General features: G+C 55.5%; 1 protein-coding gene across 3 annotated transcripts in view; it reads left to right on the top strand.

The window, feature by feature from the left end:
• The window catches only part of LOC146808665 (von Willebrand factor A domain-containing protein 7-like), a 455,939-nt gene that overhangs the window by 154,556 nt on the left and 281,910 nt on the right, over positions 1 to 19,473 (top strand). For all 3 annotated transcript variants that reach the window (XM_085615458.1, XM_085615459.1, XM_085615460.1), the window contains exon 7: positions 9,338 to 9,507. In XM_085615458.1, the coding sequence (XP_085471584.1) occupies positions 9,338 to 9,507 (170 nt within the window). The remainder of the gene's footprint in view (positions 1 to 9,337; positions 9,508 to 19,473) is intronic.

Here is a 19,473-nt window from a genome sequence, read left to right as displayed (position 1 = left end):
CAGAGCACCAGTAATGCCCGTGCGTACAGAGCACCAGTACTGCCGATGCCTACAGAGCACCAATACTGCCTGTGCGTAGAGAGCAGCAGTACTGCCCGTGCCTACAGAGCACCACAAATGCCCGTGCATACAGAGCACCAGTACTGCCGATGCCTACAGAGCACCAGTACTGCCTTTGCCTACAGAGCACCAGTAATGCCCGTGCCTACAGAGCACCAGTACTGCCCGAGCCTACAGAGCACCAGTACTGCCCGTGCCTACAGAGCACCAGTACTGCCCGTGCCTAAAAAGCACCAGTACTGCCGGTGCCTACAGAGCAGCAGTACTGCCGGTGCCTACAGAGCACCAGTAATGACCGTGCATACAGAGCACCAGTACTGCCCGTGCCTACAGAGCAGAATTACTGCCCCTGCATACAGAGCACCAGTACTGCCCGTGCCTACAGAGCACCAGTACTGCCCGTGCCTACAGAGAACCAGTACTGCCGATGCCTACAGAGCACCAGTACTGCCTGTTCCTACAGAGCAGCAGTACTGACGGTGCCTACAGAGCACCAGTACTGCCTGTTCCCACAGAGCACCAGTAATGCCCGTGCATACAGAGCACCAGTAATGCCCGTGCCTACAGAGCAGCATTACTGCCCGTACCTACAGAGCACCAGTAATGCCCGTGCCTACAGAGTAGCAGTACTGCGCATGCCGACAGAGCACCAGTATTGCCCGTGCCTACAGAGCACCAGTGATGCCCGTGCATACAGTGCACCAGTACTGCCCGTGCCTACAGAGCACCGGTGATGCCCGTGTGTTAGAATGCGACCTCAGAGGGGCCCGGAGGGGGCCCTGACTGCCCTGAGACCCACCCTCGAAGTATCGTAGACGGGCACTGGTGAGAGATTCCTCCGGGAGGAACCTCGTATCTAGGATCGCACACTCGGCACCACACGACAGAGGGACACCACACGAGGAGTTCTTACGAGCAAATCTTTATCAAGTTAGAGTAGTAGGATCTTTATGATCTGCACAGCAAATATATATACAAGCAGAGCGTGGGCTCTCAGAGTCTTGGAGGGGGGTAGCGGGACAGTCTTTGGGGATATGGATCAAATGCAGGAGCGTACCCGGCGCACAGCTCACAATCCTCGAGGTGGGGGATACGCTTGTCGTCGTGGGGTCCGGCGGGACCAAGAGAGTCTGCAGGAGCCGCGAGTCACTCAGCCAGGCTCGGATACAAGCTTGGTGGTCTTACGATCTTCAAGGAGCCGCAAGTCACTCAGCAAGGCTCAAGCACAAGTTCGGAGGTCTTACGATCTTTAGGGAGCCGCGAGTCACTCAGCAGGGCTCAAGCACAAGTTCAGAGGTCTTACGATCTTCAGGGAGCCGCGAGTCACTCAGCAGGGCTCAGGTACCAGTTCGGAGGTCTTACGATCTTCAGGGAGCCGCGAGTCACTCAGCAGGGCTCAGGTGTTCCAAGGCGAATCTGCCGGACGGTCCCCGAGCACCCCTTGTTATAGGGCGACCCCTCTTTGATGTCCGGAGTCTGTGCAGGCAGGGGTCTTGTCACCTGCGGGGTTGCTTGTTGGGGTTTCCTGCTATTGTCTTTTGATCCTTCCAGGGCCGGGTCGGGAGGAGTCCCAGACACCCAGCAGGCGTGGAGCCAGCCCTCGGGGAGGCCGGCAGGTCGATCGAAACCCACCGTCCCAGGGAAGCGCAGAGGTGTGATAGAAACTGCTCCTCCCTCTCTCATCCCAAGGGGAGTGCGATGCCCTCCAGCCGGAGTGGCGCCTCTAGGCCAGGGTCGCGCTGGGGCCGGGCAGCCATCTTGGTGCATGAAGTGGGCACGCGGGCCCGGTGTGGCTGAAGGGAGGAAGGCCATGGACGGGGAAGTCCGGGTTGGGTGCGTGTGAGTTCTGGTGGGGAGGATCAGCTAGGCCGTGGGTTTGGGGGCTGGTGTGAGGTGCAGGGGTCAGGTCTAGCTATGGTACGATGGCCGGATCTAACATGCGTCCCCCCCAGCTGAAAGCCGGAGAGAACTACCCATCTTCTTGGGGGTTCTCTTCACTGAGGCGGAAGAACCGGGAGAGGCCATCGGCGTTGGCGTGGTCATTCCCAGGGCGATGTTCAACGGTGAAATCCATCCCCTGGAGGGAGATTGACCACCGCAGTAGCTTGGGGTTTTCTCCTCGCATCTGCATGAGCTATCGCAAGGGGCGATGGTCGGTTTGGACCTTGAAATGGGTGCCGAACAGGTAAGGGCGTAGTTTTTTGAGGGCCCAGACTACGGCGAATGCCTCTCGCTCGATGGTGCTCCATCTTTGTTCCCTTCGGCTGAGGAAGGCCACGGGCTGGTCTAGACCTTGGTCATTCACCTGGGAGAGGACTGCCCCGATGCCATGCTCGGAGGCATCAGTCTGTACCACGAACTCCTTAGAGTAGTCGGGGGCCTGGAGGACGGGGGCAGTACACATGGCCGCTTTCAGGGCCTCGAACGCCTCTTGGCAGGCAGGGGACCAGTGCACCTTCTTGGGCTGTTTTTTGGACGTGAGTCCCGTGAGGGGACCGACCAGGCTGCCGTAATTCCGGATGAATCTCCGGTAGTAGCCCGTGAGGCCCAGGAAGGCTCGAACCTCCGTTTGGGTAGTGGGTGGTTCCCAGGCTAGGATGGCGTCGATTTTGGGCTGTAGGGGGGCGACCTGGCCGCTTCCGACCTGGTGCCCCAGGTAGGTTACCGAACCTTGCCCAATCTGGCACTTGCTGGCTTTCACGGTGAGGCCTGCCTGGCGCAGGGCGGTCAGTACCCTCCGAATGTGCTGGAGGTGCTCACTCCACTCAGAACTGAAAACTGCGATATCGTCGAGATATGCGGCACTGAATTTTTCCAGCCCGGCCAGGACTCTATTTACCAGTCGTTGAAAGGTGGCCGGGGCATTTTTCATCCCGAACGGCATCACGCGAAAGCGATAGTGCCCATCCGGGGTGGAGAAAGCGGACCGCTCCTTGGCTCCTTCTGTGAGCGCAATTTGCCAGTAGCCACAGGTGAGATCGAAGGTACTGAGGAATCGAGCAGCCCCGAGCCGGTCAATGAGCTCGTCGGCTCGGGGAATGGGGTGGGCATCGGCTCGGGTGACCTCATTGAGTCCCCGGTAGTCCACGCAGAAGCGGAGTTCTGGCGCGACCCCGGGGGCGGCTGCTTTAGGGACCAGGACCATGGGGCTGGCCCAGGGGCTATCTGAGGGCTCGATTACGCCTAGGGTCAACATTTTCGAGACTTCGGCCTGGATACAGGACCGGACCCGATCAGGGACTCGGTAGGCCCGGTGTCTCACTGGCGGACTGTCCCCGGTATCCACGTCATGGACACACCAGTCGGTGACCCTAGGGACCAGGGAGAAGAGGTCCGAGAACTGCCCTAGGAGGTGGCGGCAATCTTCCCGTTGCTGGGGAGTGAGAGACGGGGAGAGGTTCACTCCTTCTACGGAGCCGTCCTTCTCTTTGGTACACAGGAGATCGGGGAGAGGATCGGACTCCTCCTCGGCCCCATCATCGGTGGCCAGCAGCAGACTCAGCTCTGTCCGCACAAAGTGGGGCTTGAGGCGGTTCACGTGGAGGACCCGGAGGGAGTCCCGGGGGGACTGGACGTCCACTAAGTACGTGACCTGGCTCCTCCGCTCAACCACTTTGAAGGGCCCTGTCCATTTATCCTGGAGGGCGCAGGGTTTCACTGGGGCCATGACCCATACCAGCTGGCCCGGCTGAAATTCGACCAGAGTGGCGTTCTGGTCGTACCAGCGTTTCATCTCTTCCTGACTCGCCTCCAGGTTGGCCTCGGCCATCTCTCGGAACCTTCGAGTCTGATTTCGGAGGGTCAGAACATACCGGAACACATCTCGGGGGGGGCCTCGAGTCGCCGCCTCCCAGCCTTCCTTGACCAGGCTGAGGGGCCCCCTAACGGGGTGCCCGTAGAGTAACTCAAAGGGGCTGAACCCCAAGGACTTCTGGGGAACTTCGCGGTATGCGAATAGGAGGCAGGGGAGCAGGATGTCCCACTTACGCTGGAGGGGCTCTTCCAGGCCCGCGATCATCCCCTTCAGAGTCCGGTTAAACCGCTCTACCAGGCCGTTTCCCTGGGGGTGGTACGGGGTGGTGAATTTATAGGACACCCCGCATTGTTGCCATAAAGACTTCATGTATCGGGATATAAAGTTGGTACCGCGATCGCTCACGACCTCGCGGGGGAAACCCATGCGGGAGAAGATTCCCATCAACGCCCGGCCCACCACGTGGGCCGTGACGGTGCGCAGGGGGATGGCCTCAGGGTAACGGGTGGCATGGTCCACCAGGACGAGGATGAACCGGTGCCCTTGGGAAGTTGGGGGGTCCAGGGGCCCTACAATGTCGATCCCGACCCGCTCAAAAGGGGTACTGACGACAGGGAAGGGTTGGAGGGGAGCCTTGCTCTTCCCTCCGCTCTTCCCACTGGCCTGGCACGTGGGACAGGACTTGCAGTGGGCTCCTACATCGGCTTTCATCCGGGGCCAGTAGAAGTGGGTCACGAGGCGACTGTACGTTTTGTCTTGGCCCAAGTGGCCTGCGTGGGGGACATCGTGGGCCAAGCCCAGGAGGAGGTTTCGGAAGCGTAGGGGTACCACCAGCACTCGGCCGGACCCTAGCTCCACCGACTTCTGTTCACTGTACAGGAGGCCATTCTCCCAGTACATCCGGTGTGTCCCCGTCTGGTCGCCCGCGGCCTGGGCCTCTGCCTGTTGCCGGGGCCCGTCCAGGGAGGGACAGAAGCCTGCTCTCGGCAGAACTCTTCTCGGGAGGGGCCCCCCTCGTGGCACCACTGGGCTAATTCGGGCAGATCGCCGAACTCGGTGACTGGGGTGGAGTCGGAAGGCGGGGGTTCGTCACTGGCGATCGACTCCTCTGGTGGGGTAATGGGGGGACCCTCGGCTGGGACCATCCTATCTTCAGGGGTCGGGGCGTCTTCGACTTCCCTCAGGGGGGTCAGTCGGGCCGCCATGGATCGAGTGGTGGCGCACACCCACTCAGGGAGGCCCATCATCCCTAGATGGGTCTTGCGCTCAACCTGTCTCCAGGGGGAACTTTCCAGGTCGTTCCCCAGGAGACAGTCGACGGGCTGGGAGGTTCTCACTGCGACCTTCAGTTTACCGACCACCCCTCCCCACTCAAAGGGCACCAGGGCTACTTTACATAGGCTTTCTGTGTTGTCGGCTGAGATGACAGGGCAAAAGACGTTGGGGAGGACCTGGTCTTCGTGTACTAAATGGCTAAGGACCCCGGTGATGCTGGCCCCGGTGTCACGGAGGGCTTCTACTTGGTGGCCATTGATCGTTACGAGCTGCCCATATTTCTTTGTGTTAGAGGGTAGGAGGCTCCCAGGGACCATCTCTCTATCTCCTAAGGATACTAGTGCCATAGCGGCGGGTTCCCACTCCTCGGCCTCCTCAACCTCCTCCCCCAGGGCTACATTGGCGATCTGTCTAGCAGGGGGTGCTGCCTGGGTGGTGCGTGGGGCCATGGGGCATTCAGGGTCGTTGGCGTAATGCCCGGGTTTCTGGCAACGGAAACAAGTGATGGTTACCCGGTGCCCCCGTCTAAGGGGGGGGCCGGATACAGCAGGTGGGGGTGCCGGGAAGGGTGGAGGTTGGGACTTCGGGGGACTAGCCTGGGACTCTCTCTGCCCTCCCTGGTTTCCCCCCCCTCTCTGGCGGGGTGGTCCCTGACTGGCTCGGGGGTACTCTCCTACAGGGCTCCGGGAGACCCGGGTGTTGGTCCAGCGATCCGCCTCGACAGCCAGCTTTCTCGGGTCCGTGAGCTTGCTGTCGAGCAGATGTTGGCGGAGTTCTACAAAGCAGTTGGCCGCCAGGTGTTCCCACAACATAAGGTCGGTTAGTTCTTCCAGGGTGGTTACCTTGCTGCCCTTGATCCAACCATCGAAGGCGCGGCTGAAGAAATTCACATATTCCATCCAGGTGGTACCCGGGATCTTCCGGCAGTGCCAGAACCGCTGGCGGTACATCTCCGGGGTGAGGCCGTACCTTGTGAGGAGGGCCGCTTTCATGTGTTCATAGGACGTTTGCATGGAGGTGGGTAGGTCGAGCAGGGTGTCTCTGCCTTCGCTCAGGAATCGTCCCCATAACCCAGCCCCCCAATCTTTCTGTGAGACCCGATGGGAGGCCATGGCGACCTCGTAGGCCCGAAACCACTGCTGAATATCATCATTTTTATAATATTCTTTGACTACATCCTTGGGGATGTGGACCTTCTGTTCCGTCGGGGCAGCCGCCTCCCGGCTCCCCGGGGGCCGCGCTTCTTCGCTCCTTGCTTTCAGTTCTATTTCCTTCAGGCTGCGTTCATGCTCCAGTTGAAGTCTCTTTCCCTCGTGTTCTCGTTGGAGTTTCTTCTCTTCCAGCTCTCCTTGTACTCGCAACTGTTCTACTGCTAGCTTTTTCTCGGCTAATTTCAGCTCGCCCTCAATTTTGAGTTTCGCTAATTCGAGCTCGTGATGGCGACTTTTTTCCTCTGTCTGCGAGTTCCTCCGGGGATAGGCCCCCATCTGGTACGAAGCCTCGCACCTGGTTGTTGCTGCGTTCTCCTTGGGAGGGTCCAGCTTCGTCGTGGGGTCTCCCCGCTCCTTCTGGCTGGGAGGCCCCTGAATCCACCCAAGCTTTCAGTGCCTTTTGCATAGCTTCTTTGGTGTTGAGACCAGTGGTAGCGATTCTGAGTTCCTTACAGAATTGCTTTAGTTCTCTGTGAGTGTACTCTTCCAGCTGTTCCACCTGGAACACGGTTCTGGCGTCGTCTTCTACGAGAACCACGGCGTTTCCTTCTGCCATCTTTGTCAGTAGTGCGTCAGCCGTTCACAGTACGATCTCTAGATTATGGGCCCGAATCCCGTCGCTTGCCACCAATGTTAGAATGCGACCTCAGAGGGGCCCGGAGGGGGCCCTGACTGCCCTGAGACCCACCTTCGAAGTATCGTAGCTGGGCACTGGTGAGAGATTCCTCCGGGAGGAACCTCGTATCTAGGATCGCACACTCGGCACCACACGACAGAGGGACACCACACGAGGAGTTCTTACGAGCAAATCTTTATCAAGTTAGAGTAGTAGGATCTTTATGATCTGCACAGCAAATATATATACAAGCAGAGCGTGGGCTCTCAGAGTCTTGGAGGGGGGTAGCGGGACAGTCTTTGGGGTATGGATCAAATGCAGGAGCGTACCCAGCGCACAGCTCACAATCCTCGAGCTGGGGGATACGCTTGTCGTCGTGGGGTCCGGCGGGACCAAGAGAGTCTGCAGGAGCCGCGAGTCACTCAGCCAGGCTCGGATACAAGCTCGGTGGTCTTACGATCTTCGAGGTGCCGCGAGTCACTCAGCAGGGCTCAAGCACAAGTTCGGAGGTCTTACGATCTTTAGGGAGCCGCGAGTCACTCAGCAGGGCTCAACAACAAGTTCGGAGGTCTTACGATCTTCAAGGAGCCGCGAGTCACTCAGCAGGGCTCAGGTACCAGTTCGGAGGTCTTACGATCTTCAGGGAGCCGCGAGTCACTCAGCAGGGCTCAGGTGTTCCAAGGCGAATCTGCCGGACGGTCCCCGAGCACCCCTTGTTATAGGGCGACCCCCCTTTGATGTCCGGAGTCTCTGCAGGCAGGGGACTTGTCACCTGGGGGGTTGCTTGTTGGGGTTTCCTGCTATTGTCTTTTGATCCTCCCAGGGCCGGGTCGGGAGGAGTCCCAGACACCCAGCAGGCGTGGAGCCAGCCCTCGGGGAGGCCGGCAGGTCGATCGAAACCCACCGTCCCAGGGAAGCGCAGAGGTGTGATAGAAACTGCTCCTCCCTCTCTCATCCCAAGGGGAGCGCGATGCCCTCCAGCCGGAGTGGCGCCTCTAGGCCAGGGTCGCGCTGGGGCCGGGCAGCCATCTTGGTGCATGAAGTGGGCACGCGGGCCCGGTGTGGCCGAAGGGAGGAAGGCCATGGACGGGGAAGTCCGGGTTGGGTGCGTGTGAGTTCTGGTGGGGAGGATCGGCTAGGCCGTGGGTTTGGGGGCTGGTGTGAGGTGCAGGGGTCAGGTCTAGCTATGGTACGATGGCCGGGTCTAACACCGTGCATACAGAGCACCAGTACTGCCGGTGCCTACAGAGCACCAGTGCTGCCCGTGCCTACAAAGCACCAGTAATGCCCGTGCCTACAGAGCAGCATTACTGCCCGTGCCTACAGAGCACCAGTACTGCCCGTGCCTACAGAGCAGCAGTACTGCCGGTGCCTACAGAGCACCAGTTCTGCCCAGTTCTGACGCTGGTCAGAGCTCTGAGCCTAGCTCCGATATCCGCAACCTCCGCTTAGCAGTAATTGGTCGAACAGCACAAAAATAATCAGTCCACACAAATTTTGTTGGGAAACAGTTCACTGCAGGTTTATTTCATACAAGGAGTATGCCAATGTGGTGGGTTAACTCACGGGCGATCCAAGGGCAGGCAGCACCTAAGCTGCCCTGCCCGCCTGATGAGCCAAACTGCACCGCGGCCAACTCAATCGGTGCTACCATTTATGTGGGGGTGATCGCCCTTACATACCGTGGAACCACCAGTCCATCACTTTACTCACGCCTTGTAGGGTTGGAGTGTTGCCAGGCAAGCCCCCGGTTGCTCAGGCTTACAACCGCCCAAGAGGCTAGGGGGGCGCCCACGTTTTCATCCAGGGTCCTGCTGTGAAGAGTCCTGGGATTTGGCATAAGGCTCCCCAATTGTGCTATGTAAAAATCAGCCTCTGGATCGCCTTGTAACTCCTCCTGAAACACAAATGTATACATTAATACGTTCAATTCCTATGCAAGCCGTCCCGCCAGCATGCAGGTTAAACGGTTGGGAGGGTGACAGCGTGTCCAGCGGGGAACAAAGAGGATGGCCAGTGGGGCGGCAGGTATAAATACTTATTCCCCGCCCACTGCGCACCGGAAATGACACCGCAGAGGCGCCGTGCATAGGAAGGACTCCATGGTAGGGGGTCCCTGGGACAGGACACGGAGATGTGCCTAATGTGGCATAAAGATATTCGGAGTAAAATACCTTTCTGAATAGCAAACAATCATAAACTTAAGCAAAAGTTTTTTGTGTGAATTATGCACTGATTCGTTGTTTCTTTGTCCCTCACTTTCCATTAGCGATTCAAATATTGTTAATTTAATCAATCATTACAACATTACATCCTCAGCAATTCATCGCCTTCACATGTTCTAGAAAAGAGTCACCCCCTCACATCATTGCACTTCAGACATTTAATGCCTCTGTTTTCCTCACCTTGTCCACCCCCTAGATTTCTCGACCTGGAGCCGCCTTCTACCGTCAGTTTCGTCATCGACACGACCGGAAGTATGAGCGGCGACATAGCGGCGGCAAAGGAGCGAGTCTTTTCCATCATCGAAGGCAAGAGAGGAACCCTGAACGAGCCCTCGGTGTATGTGCTGGTGCCTTTCAACGACCCAGGTAGGAAGGAACACGGTTTTATTTATTTATTTATTTCTGTTTCTTGAAATAGCGCACAACTCACTCCTGAAAGAGTATCTCGGCACTGTACAGATCAGACAAACTGACACATTCTAAAACAATTACAAATTTACCATCTTCTTATAGGGCAGGGAAAGGAAACCCACATAGAACTACTCCAATATAGCGCCAAGAAGCACTAATCGCACACTGACCTAGTTAGACAGTGAGCTGGAGTGGCCCTCAGGTGCTCCAGCTTGTGAGCAGGGACATCACAAGGTGGAGTACCCGGGGCTGAATGTTCTTGGACATCACTATTACAGGCTTTGGTGGAGCCCAGGGCAAACCTTTTTGGGTGGCAGAAGGCCTAACCCAGGAAATGTATCGGCCTCGCAAGAATAAATGGCAGAGTTAACATGACAAGGTTGAAATCTATGATTTACAGGCTGCAGCGGGCACATTAATAAACTAACCGAAACCTATTGCACCAGAAGTACTGTGCTTAGAAATACGAAGAACGTCAGTTTGAAGCACTACTTCTCAATTTATTTTTTTCGCAGCTTGAAAGTGATTGTGTGTCAGTTGTCATTTGCGTATTAAAATTGAACATTTGTACTACAGTAACCCTGCCCCTATCCTCAGAAGACATCCTCTTCCCACCGCGTCTTCCCTCTCCCAGTAATCTCTGTTCAGCTTAGGTGGCCAGAGCGGCTTGTTATGTTGTTGTGGGTATTTGTGAAGCGCAGTATTGCTGCAGGGGTGTTCTGGTGCTGGGTAGGTTTGTGTGCCTCGCCCTGGCTACAGTAGGTTGGTTAATCAACCGCGAGGGTATCCTGGCTCTGAGCAGGTGTGTGCCCAGCCCTGCCTAGGGTAGGTTGGTTAATCACCCGCGAGGGTATCCTGGTTCTGAGCAGGTGTGTGCCCAGCCCTGCCTAGGGTAGGTTGGTTAATCACCCGCGAGGGTATCCTGGTTCTGAGCAGGTGTGTGCCCAGCCCTGCCTAGGGTAGGTTGGTTAATCACCCGCGAGGGTATCCTGGCTCTGAGCAGGTGTGTGCCCAGCCCTGCCTAGGGTAGGTTGGTTATTCACCCGCGAGGGTATCCTGGCTCTGAGCAGGTGTGAGCCCAGCCCTGCCTAGGGTAGGTTGGTTAATCACCCGCGAGGGTATCCTGGCTCTGAGCAGGTGTGTGCCCAGACCTGCCTAGGGTAGGTTGGTTAATCACCCGCGAGGGTATCCTGGTTCTGAGCAGGTGTGTGCCCAGCCCTGCCTAGGGTAGGTTGGTTAATCACCCGCGAGGGTATCCTGGCTCTGAGCAGGTGTGAGCCTAGCCCTGCCTAGGGTAGGTTGGTTAATCACCCGCGAGGGTATCCTGGCTCTGAGCAGGTGTGTGCCCAGCCCTGCCTAGGGTAGGTTGGTTAATTATCCACTAGGGTATCCTGGCTCTGAGCAGGTGTGTGCCTAGCCCTGCCTAGGGTAGGTTGGTTAACTGAAATGCATGTGATCTGAAGTTCAAGGTGCCAAGGGTGCCATATTTATACCACAAATGTGCCCTGGGGGAATGATGTGGTCACTAGCCAATGGGCTTCCAGGTTCTTTCCAGTCCTATGATGACTTCTGGTTATGTGTGGCATCTATTTATCCCAGAGTGCACTATTCTGTCCCCTCTCGCTAGCTCTGAACCCTTCCTTGGATGTTAGGAATTTGTGAGCCCATCCTAGAGGTTTGGCTATCTTTGGGCTAGACATCCACTGAAAAAAACAGTTTGGCAACAGGGTTCCCCTCTCTGTTCCCGCCGCCAGCCTTTTGACCTGAACAAAGGGGCAGTCCTAAACGAGTGTGATCACCATCTGCCCACCAAAGGTGGCTTCCCCTTTACAGCTTGCCTTTTGGGCCATAATCCTGTTTGGCTTCCTGCAAAGGGGGTGGGCGGAACACCTCCCATTGTGGCAGGCCTTGATTGTTCCTGAGCCTGAGGGTCCTTCCCATGACCCTCCAGGAGAGTAGAGGTCTCTCGGGGTGGCCAGCAACTGTGAAGGCCGCCAGACAAGCTGGGAGTCCGAGTGACAACCTTCTCAAAGTTTCCTTTCCCTAAACGTAATATTACATTCGACCTGGGCATCAAGCCGGGTTAGATGCCAGGATTAATATGATACCTCGAAGTACACATTTTTTTTACCCTATTCTGAAGTTAGCGAGACAGAGATGTCAGCCTGTAACTCTGTATTAGCCAAGGTGGCTACTAACCTTCCCACAGCAAAGATGACAATTTAGAAGTTTTGCTATAAGGACGTAATAAAGTACATGTCCAACATAATAATATACAGCTCCCTGCCTTAATTATTCAATTAAACAATTATGTACACTACATTACAAGCACCACATTGTACAACTCGAACATTCCGTGTGTGTCTCGAGTTTGCACATCTGGAGGGCACATTGTCCTTTAGTTGCTTCCTTATTGCTTTAAAAATGGTGGTTAGATAAAAAGTACCATTTTGAATCCACTGGGAGGCAGCAGCCAGTCAGACGAGTCCTGGGGTACCTGCCTCTGTCTTTAGCTCCTTATGACCAAACAAGTTATATCACACCATGTTTTGTGGGGCTCCTCCTAATAGAGGTCAACATGTTTCGGCCTATAATCACTCCAGGCCTCATCAGGACTAGGAAGACAAAGGAACCAAAGCCTTAAAGTAAAACAATCAATTGAGGCAGGACCTTGTCACCGCTGTATAAATGTACACCGCAAACAATTGTTCCATTGCGCAAAAATCACCAATGGGCAGAGACCAAAATTGACGTAAGCAACCAAGCATGGAAAAAGAGAGAGGGGCAGAAGCGTCTCAGTGCCGTCACGCGGGTGAGTCAAGCTACCTTTAATTACAACAATGTCAAAAATGGACAAAACCCAAAACCTGAAAACTAAAATTCTTGAAATGATATTGACCTCAATCGTTATATCAGAAGCGGCATGCATGAAGTACGTAAGATTAAATAGATCTCATCCCTGGCATGAAATGAAGTCTAATTGTGCAGGAGGTGCTCAAACAATGAGTACACCGATGCTTCGCGAATGTTATCCAACTGTGTCATGCATGTGATTATGTGCATTTGTTTCAGACACTGCCTGGGATTACCTACCTGTAGGTGATCACTGTAGTTACTATGCCACGGGTGGTCCAATTAGTAATCATGGAATAAACCCTGAGCAACTAAGCATATGGATATGTGAACGTCCTGCTTGTCACCTGGTCCACTTGGTAGCCACACCTCTGGGTTGCGCGACGGAGCTCCAGGCATCAAGAGAGGGGTTCTGCTATTTTATATTTGGCGAAAGCCGGAGATCATAGATACCAAATAGGTATACCGCCGGGCAGGACCTTTGGAGTATGTGCTGCCCTATCTTGACCCTGAGATACGCATATTCCCCTCTAATTGGGTGGAATTTTTTGTTACAGAAGAAAGGGGATAAGTATTCTCCCCACTGTGATTAATTTTTATTGTCACTTATTGTCAGGAAGGATACAGCTTTCTGCACCTTCAAATACTTATACATAGGTCAGCATAGTATGGTTTGATCTAAACCAGGGAGGGAACTCTATCGTGCCCTGATGAAAGCCCAGGACCATTTTTGGCCTCTCAACTTTTGGGCTGAAACATGTTGGCAGTTTTGTAGGGTCTTAGGACCATAACTTCCAAAAAGACCAGTTTTTGTTACTTTTTAATATCAACTACAGCCCCAATAATAAAGGGATACCTGGGGGTATAGTAGGATTTTTATCTTTAAGTCCCCCTGGCCTACATCTCGTAAGAGCTCCCTGAAATATGGTTGAGTCCACCCAGACCTTTAGGAGTCTGGGTGAACCCAATGATGAAGCATGACACCAATAGGGTGTGTGAGGGTAAAATAACAAAAGGAATGTTTCCTTTCCGCAATTGCGGTATACCCCACCATTAGGAGTTCTAGAGGCTTTAGGAGCCACCTCGGGTCCGGATACACTTTTGTGAGTAGAAGTTAAAACTTGGGAGGAGATATCCTCACCTCTACCTCTCTCATCCCTTGTGTGGATAGTGGGGAGCTCTCCATTGCCACTCATTGGTTACAACACACGTCCTGCTTGTCACCTGGCCCACTTGGTAGCCACACCTCTGGGTTGCGCTTCGGAGCTCCAGGCATCAAGAGAGGGGTTCTGCTATTTTGGGAGTGGGTAGAATGGTGCATCCTGGGATAACCAGTTGTTGCACTTCTCGGGAAGTGGTCATCAGGAGGGAAAGGATCTTCTAGCCCATGGCCCACCAACCACATCCTTCCCTGAGAGTATTTTCTGACCATAATTAGGGCCCCCTGGTGCCCCAGAGCTCAGATCTCCAACACGTGGGAGAAGGACAGAAGGAAGACTGTCCTGTTGCACCGAGGGACCAGCAAAGTGAGGTGGCACCGAGGAAGACTGCACCTGCTGACTAGCAAAGGAAGGGTCTGTTCCCTACACAAGCCCCTGGCGAGTGACTCTCTTGCAGCATCCCCACACAAGCCTCTGGTGACTGACTATCTTGTAGCATCCCCACACAAGCCCCTGGCAAGTGACTCTCTCTTGTAGCATCCCCACACAAGCCTCTGGTGATTGACTCTCTTGCAGCACCCTACACAAGCCCCATTCCCCCACACAAGCCTCTGGCGAGTGACTCTCTTGTACATTCCCCCACACAAGCCTCTGGCGAGTGACTCTCTTGTAGCATCCCCACACAAGCCCCTGGCAAGTGACTCTCTCTTGTGGCATCCCCACAAAAGCCCCTGGCAAGTGACTCTCTTGCAGCATCCCCACACAAGCCTCTGGTGACTGACTCTCTTGTAGCATCCCCACACAAGCCTCTGGCGACTGACTCTCTTGCAGCATCCCCACACATGCCTCTGGTGAGTGACTCTCTTGTAGCACCCTACACAAACCCCTGGCAAGTGACTCTCTTGTAGCATCCACACACAAGCCTCTGGCGAGTGACTCTCTTACAGCATCCTACATAAGCCCCATTGAGAGTGACACTCTTGAGGCAACATACACAAGCCCCTGGCGAGTGACTCTCTCTGTAGCATCCCCACACAAGCCTCTGGTGACTGACTCTCTTGCAGCACCCTACACAAGCCCCTGGCGAGTGATTCTCTTGTACATTCCCCCACACAAGCCTCTGGCGAGTGACTCTCTTGTAGCATCCCCACACAAGCCCCTGGCAAGTGACTCTCTCTTGTGGCATTCCCACACAAGCCCCTGGCAAATGACTCTCTTGCAGCATCCCCACACAAGCCTCTGGTGACTGACTCTCTTGTAGCATCCCCACACAAGCCTCTGGTGACTGACTCTCTTGTAGCATCCCCACACAAGCCTCTGGTGACTGACTCTCTTGTAGCATCCCCACACAAGCCTCTGGTGACTGACTCTCTTGTAGCATCCTACACAAACCCCTGGCAAGTGACTCTCTTGTAGCATCCACACACAAGCCTCTGGTGAGTGACTCTCTTACAGCATCCTACACAAGCCCCATTGAGAGTGACACTCTTGAGGCAACGTACACAAGCCCCTGGCGAGTGACTCTCTCTTGTACCATCCCCACACAAGCCTCTGGTGACTGACTCTCTTGCAGCACCCTACACAAGCCCCTGGCGAGTGACTCTCTTGTACATTCCCCACACAAGCCCCTGACAAATTACTCTCTTGTAGCATCCTACACAAGCCCTATTGAGAGTGACATTCTTGCAGCATCCCCACACAAGCCTCTGGTGACTGACTGTCTTGTAGCATCCCCACACAAGCCCCTGGCGAGTGACTCTCTTGTAGCATCCCCACACAAGCCTCTGGTGACTGACTGTCTTGTAGCATCCCCACACAAGCCCCTGGCGAGTGACTCTCTTACAGCATCCCCACACAAGCCTCTGGTGACTGGCTCTCTTGTAGCATCCTACACAAGCCTCTGGCGACTGACTTTCTTGCAGCATCCTACACAAGTCTCTGGCGAGTGACTCTCTTGTAGCATCCCCACACAAGCCTCTGGTGACTGACTGTCTTGTAGCATCCCCACACAAGCCCCTGGCGAGTGACTCTCTTGTAGCATCCCCACACAAGCCTCTGGCGACTGACTGTCTTGTAGCATCCTACACAAGCCCCTGGCGAGTGATTCACTTGCAGCGTCCCTACACAAGCCCCTGGCGAGTGACTCGTGTAGCACCCTACATAAGCCACTGGTGAGTGACTCTCTTGTAGCACCCTACACAAGCCCCTGACGAGTGACTCTTGTAGCACCCTACATAAGCCCCTGGTGAGTGACTCTCTTGTAGCACCCTACACAAGCCTCTGGCGAGTGACTCTCTTGTAGCACCCTACGCAAGCCCCATGGTGGGTGACTCTTACAGCACGCTAAACAAGCCCCTGTCGAGTGACTCTCTTGCTGCATCCCTACTCAAGCCCCAAGCGAGTGACTCTTGCAGCTACCTACACAAGCCGCTAGTAAGTGACTCTCTTACAGCACTCTACACAATCCCATGGTGAGTGACTCTTTTGCAGCAACGTACAGAAACCCCTGGAGAGTGACTGTCTTGCAGCATCCTTACACAAGCCCCTGGCGAGTGGTTCTCTAGAAGTAACCTACACAAGCCCCATTGTGAGTGACTCTCTTGCAGCACCCTATACACGCCCCTGGAGAGTGACTGTCTTGCAGCACCCTATACATGCCCCTGGAGAGTCACTCTCTTGCAGCATCCCTACACAAGCCCCATTCTGGGTGATTTTTGCAGCACTCTGCACAAGCCCCTGGCGAGTGGCTCTCTTCCAGCTTTCTACACAAGCCCCTGGTGAGTGACTCTCTTACAGCACTCTACACAAGCCCCTGGTGAGCGACTCTCTTACAGCACCCTACCCAAGCCCCTGGCGAGTGATTCACTTGCAGCGTCCCTACACAAGCCCCTGGTGAGTGACTGTCTAGCAGCATCCTACATAAGCCCCATTAATAGTGACACTCTTGCAGCATCCCCACACAAGCCCCTGGTGAATAAATCTCCAGCAGCACTCTAAACAAGCCGCTAGCGAGTGACTCTCTTGTAGTACCTTACCCAAGCCCCTGGAGAGTGACTGTCTTGCAGCACCCTATACATGCCCCTGGAGAGTCACTCTCTTGCAGCACTCTACACAAGCCCCTGGCGAGTGGCTCTCTTCCAGCATTCTACACAAGCCCCTGGTGAGTGACTCTCTTACAGCACCCTACCCAAGACCCTGGCGAGTGATTCACTTGCAGCGTCCCTACACAAGCCCCTGGTGAGTGACTGTCTAGCAGCACCCTACATAAGCCCCATTAATAGTGACTCTCTTGCAGCATCCCCACACAAGCCCCTGGTGAATGAATCTCTTGCAGCACTCTAAACTAGCCGCTAGCGAGTGACTCTCTTGCAGCACCTTACCCAAGCCCCTGGAGAGTGACTCTCTTGCAGCACTCTAAACATGCCCGCGGCGACTCTCTTGTAGAATCTACACAAGTCCCTGGTGAGTGACTCTCTTTGCAACACTCTACACAAGCCCCTGGTGAGTGACTCTCTTGCAGCACTCTGCACAAGCCCCTGGTGAGTGACTCTCTTTGCAACACTCAGGGTCTCCCTCCTGCTCTGTTTGCACCATGTAATCATGGACATACATCTTCAAACACCTCAGGGTCTCCCTCCTGCTCCGTTTGCACCATCTAATCCTGGACACACATCTTCATACACCTCAGGGTCTCCCTCCTGCTCCGTTTGCACCGTGTAATCCTGGACATACATCTTCAAACACCTCAGGGTCTCCATCCTGCTCTGTTTGCACCATCTAATCATGGACATACATCTCCATACACCTCAGGGTCTCCCTCCAGCTCCATTTGCACCATGTAATCCAGGACACACATCTTCATACACCTCAGGGTCTCCCTCCTGCTCCGTTTGCACCGTGTAATCCTGGACATACACCTCAGGGTCTCCCTCCTGCTCTGTTTGCACCATCTAATCATGGACATACATCTCCATACACCTCAGGGTCTCCCTCCAGCTCCGTTTGCACAATGTAATCCTGGACACACATCTTCATACACCTCAGGGTATCCCTACTGCTCTGTTTGCATCGCGTAATCCTGGACATACATCTTCATACACCTAAGGGTCTCCCTCCAGCTCTGTTTGCATTGTGTAATCCTGGAAACACATCTTCATACACCTCAGGGTCTCCCTCCTGCTCCGTTTGCACCGTGTAGTCCTGGACAAACATCTTCACAAACCTCTGGGTCTCCTTCCTACTCCGTTTGTACTGTGTAATTCTGGACATACATCTTTGCATGCCTCAGGGTCTCCCTCCTGCTCGGCCTCTCAGAGCAGAAGCCGAGGCTCCAAGTTCTCTTATAGTCCAGAGTCCACGGCATTGGAAGTAGGTGTGTCTTGGAAGAGCTGTTTTTAGGTCTCGCCTAGGCAGCGCATGCATGCGCTGTCTCTCCGAGACATCAAGTAATTAGTATGTGTGGTGAAACTCCACCTACACCCCCTATTGGCTTTTTATTGTTTTCTTTGCTTGTCTGCTTCAATCTCTTCGTTTTCACAGGCTAATGCGCTTTTTAGTTCCTCTTTTATTTCTTTGGAAATGTCTATGCAGCATAGCCTAACTACTGTAAACATGCTGCTAGTGGAATGAAGTGTTTGTCTTGGAACTCTTTTGTTTTTTTTCATTGCTTGCTTATTCTGCATTGCATTGCTCGATGCACGTCTGTTGTGCCCCTTTCGTCATCAACCCTACTGCCACCCATCTTCAGTGTCGCCCACTGCTACTCGTCCCTCCTCTTTGTTAATTGATGCTTTCTGCCTTGATAATTGCTTGTGCAACTTTGATTTTCAGCGTACATTTATTGAATGGTCCGACGCTGTTGCTCTGTTTGCCTGCCTCTGCTCTTTCATGCGCTGCTTCACCTCTTTGTTATACTGGGTGCAGGTTAAACTGTCCACGAGTTTGACAGCTGTGGCAACACTCCAAGGAGACGGGTTCCCTTCTCTTCCAAGGGGGCTCTCACCCCCGCCTGCCATGTCATAAACTGTAAATCGTCATTGAAGAGGGAAGTGCGGAGCTGGGGGGGTTGAGGCAGCAGAGCAGGGAGGTGGGAGCCCCGGGCTGGGCAGGGGGTGAGAGCCCCGGGCTGGGCAGGAGGTGGAAGCCCCGGGCTGGGCAGGAGCGAGAGCCCCGGGCTGGGCAGGAGGTGGGAGCCCCGGGGTGGGCAGGAGGTGGGAGTCCCGGGGTAGGCAGGAGGTGGGAGCCCCGGGCTGGGCAGGAGGTGGGAGCCCCGGGCTGGGCAGGAGGTGGGAGCCCCGGGCTGGGCAGGAGGTGAGAGCCCTGGGCTGGGCAGGGGGTGAGAGCCCTGGACTGGGCAGAAGGTCAGAGCCCCGGACTGGGCAGGGGGTGAGAGCCCCGGGGTGGGCAGGAGGTGGGAGCCCCGGGCTGGCAAGGAGGTGGGAGCCCCGGGCTGGGCAGGAGGTGGGAGCCCTGGGCTGGGCAGGAGGTGGGAGCCCCGGGCTGGGTAGGAGGTGAGAGCCCCGGGGTGGGCAGGAGGTGGGAGCCCCGGGCTGGGCAGGAGGTGGGAGCCCCGGGCTGGGCAGGAGGTGAGAGCCCCAGGGTGGGCAGGGGGCGAGAGCCCCGGGCTGGGTAGGGGGCAAGAGCCCCAGGCTGGGCAGGAGGTGAGAGCCCCCGGGCTGGGCAGGAGATGAGAGCCCCATGGTGGGCAGGGGGTGAGTGCTCCGGGCTGGGTAGGGGGCGAGAGCCCCGGGGTGGGCAGGGGGTGAGAGCCCCGAGCTGGGCAGGAGATGAGAGCCCTGGGGTGGGCAGGGGTGAGAGCCCCGGGCTGGGCAAGAGGCGAGAGCACAGGGGTGGGCAGTGGCTGCACTGAGCCCATCTCAGTATGGCTGGTTTACAGCATGGATCCTGT

This window comes from Triturus cristatus, chromosome 7 (assembly GCF_964204655.1).
Source record: "Triturus cristatus chromosome 7, aTriCri1.1, whole genome shotgun sequence".
In the NCBI taxonomy this organism is placed as follows: Eukaryota; Metazoa; Chordata; class Amphibia; order Caudata; family Salamandridae; genus Triturus; species Triturus cristatus.
Note: the sequence above shows the minus strand (reverse complement) of the source record. Positions and strands in the feature narration are given on the sequence as shown.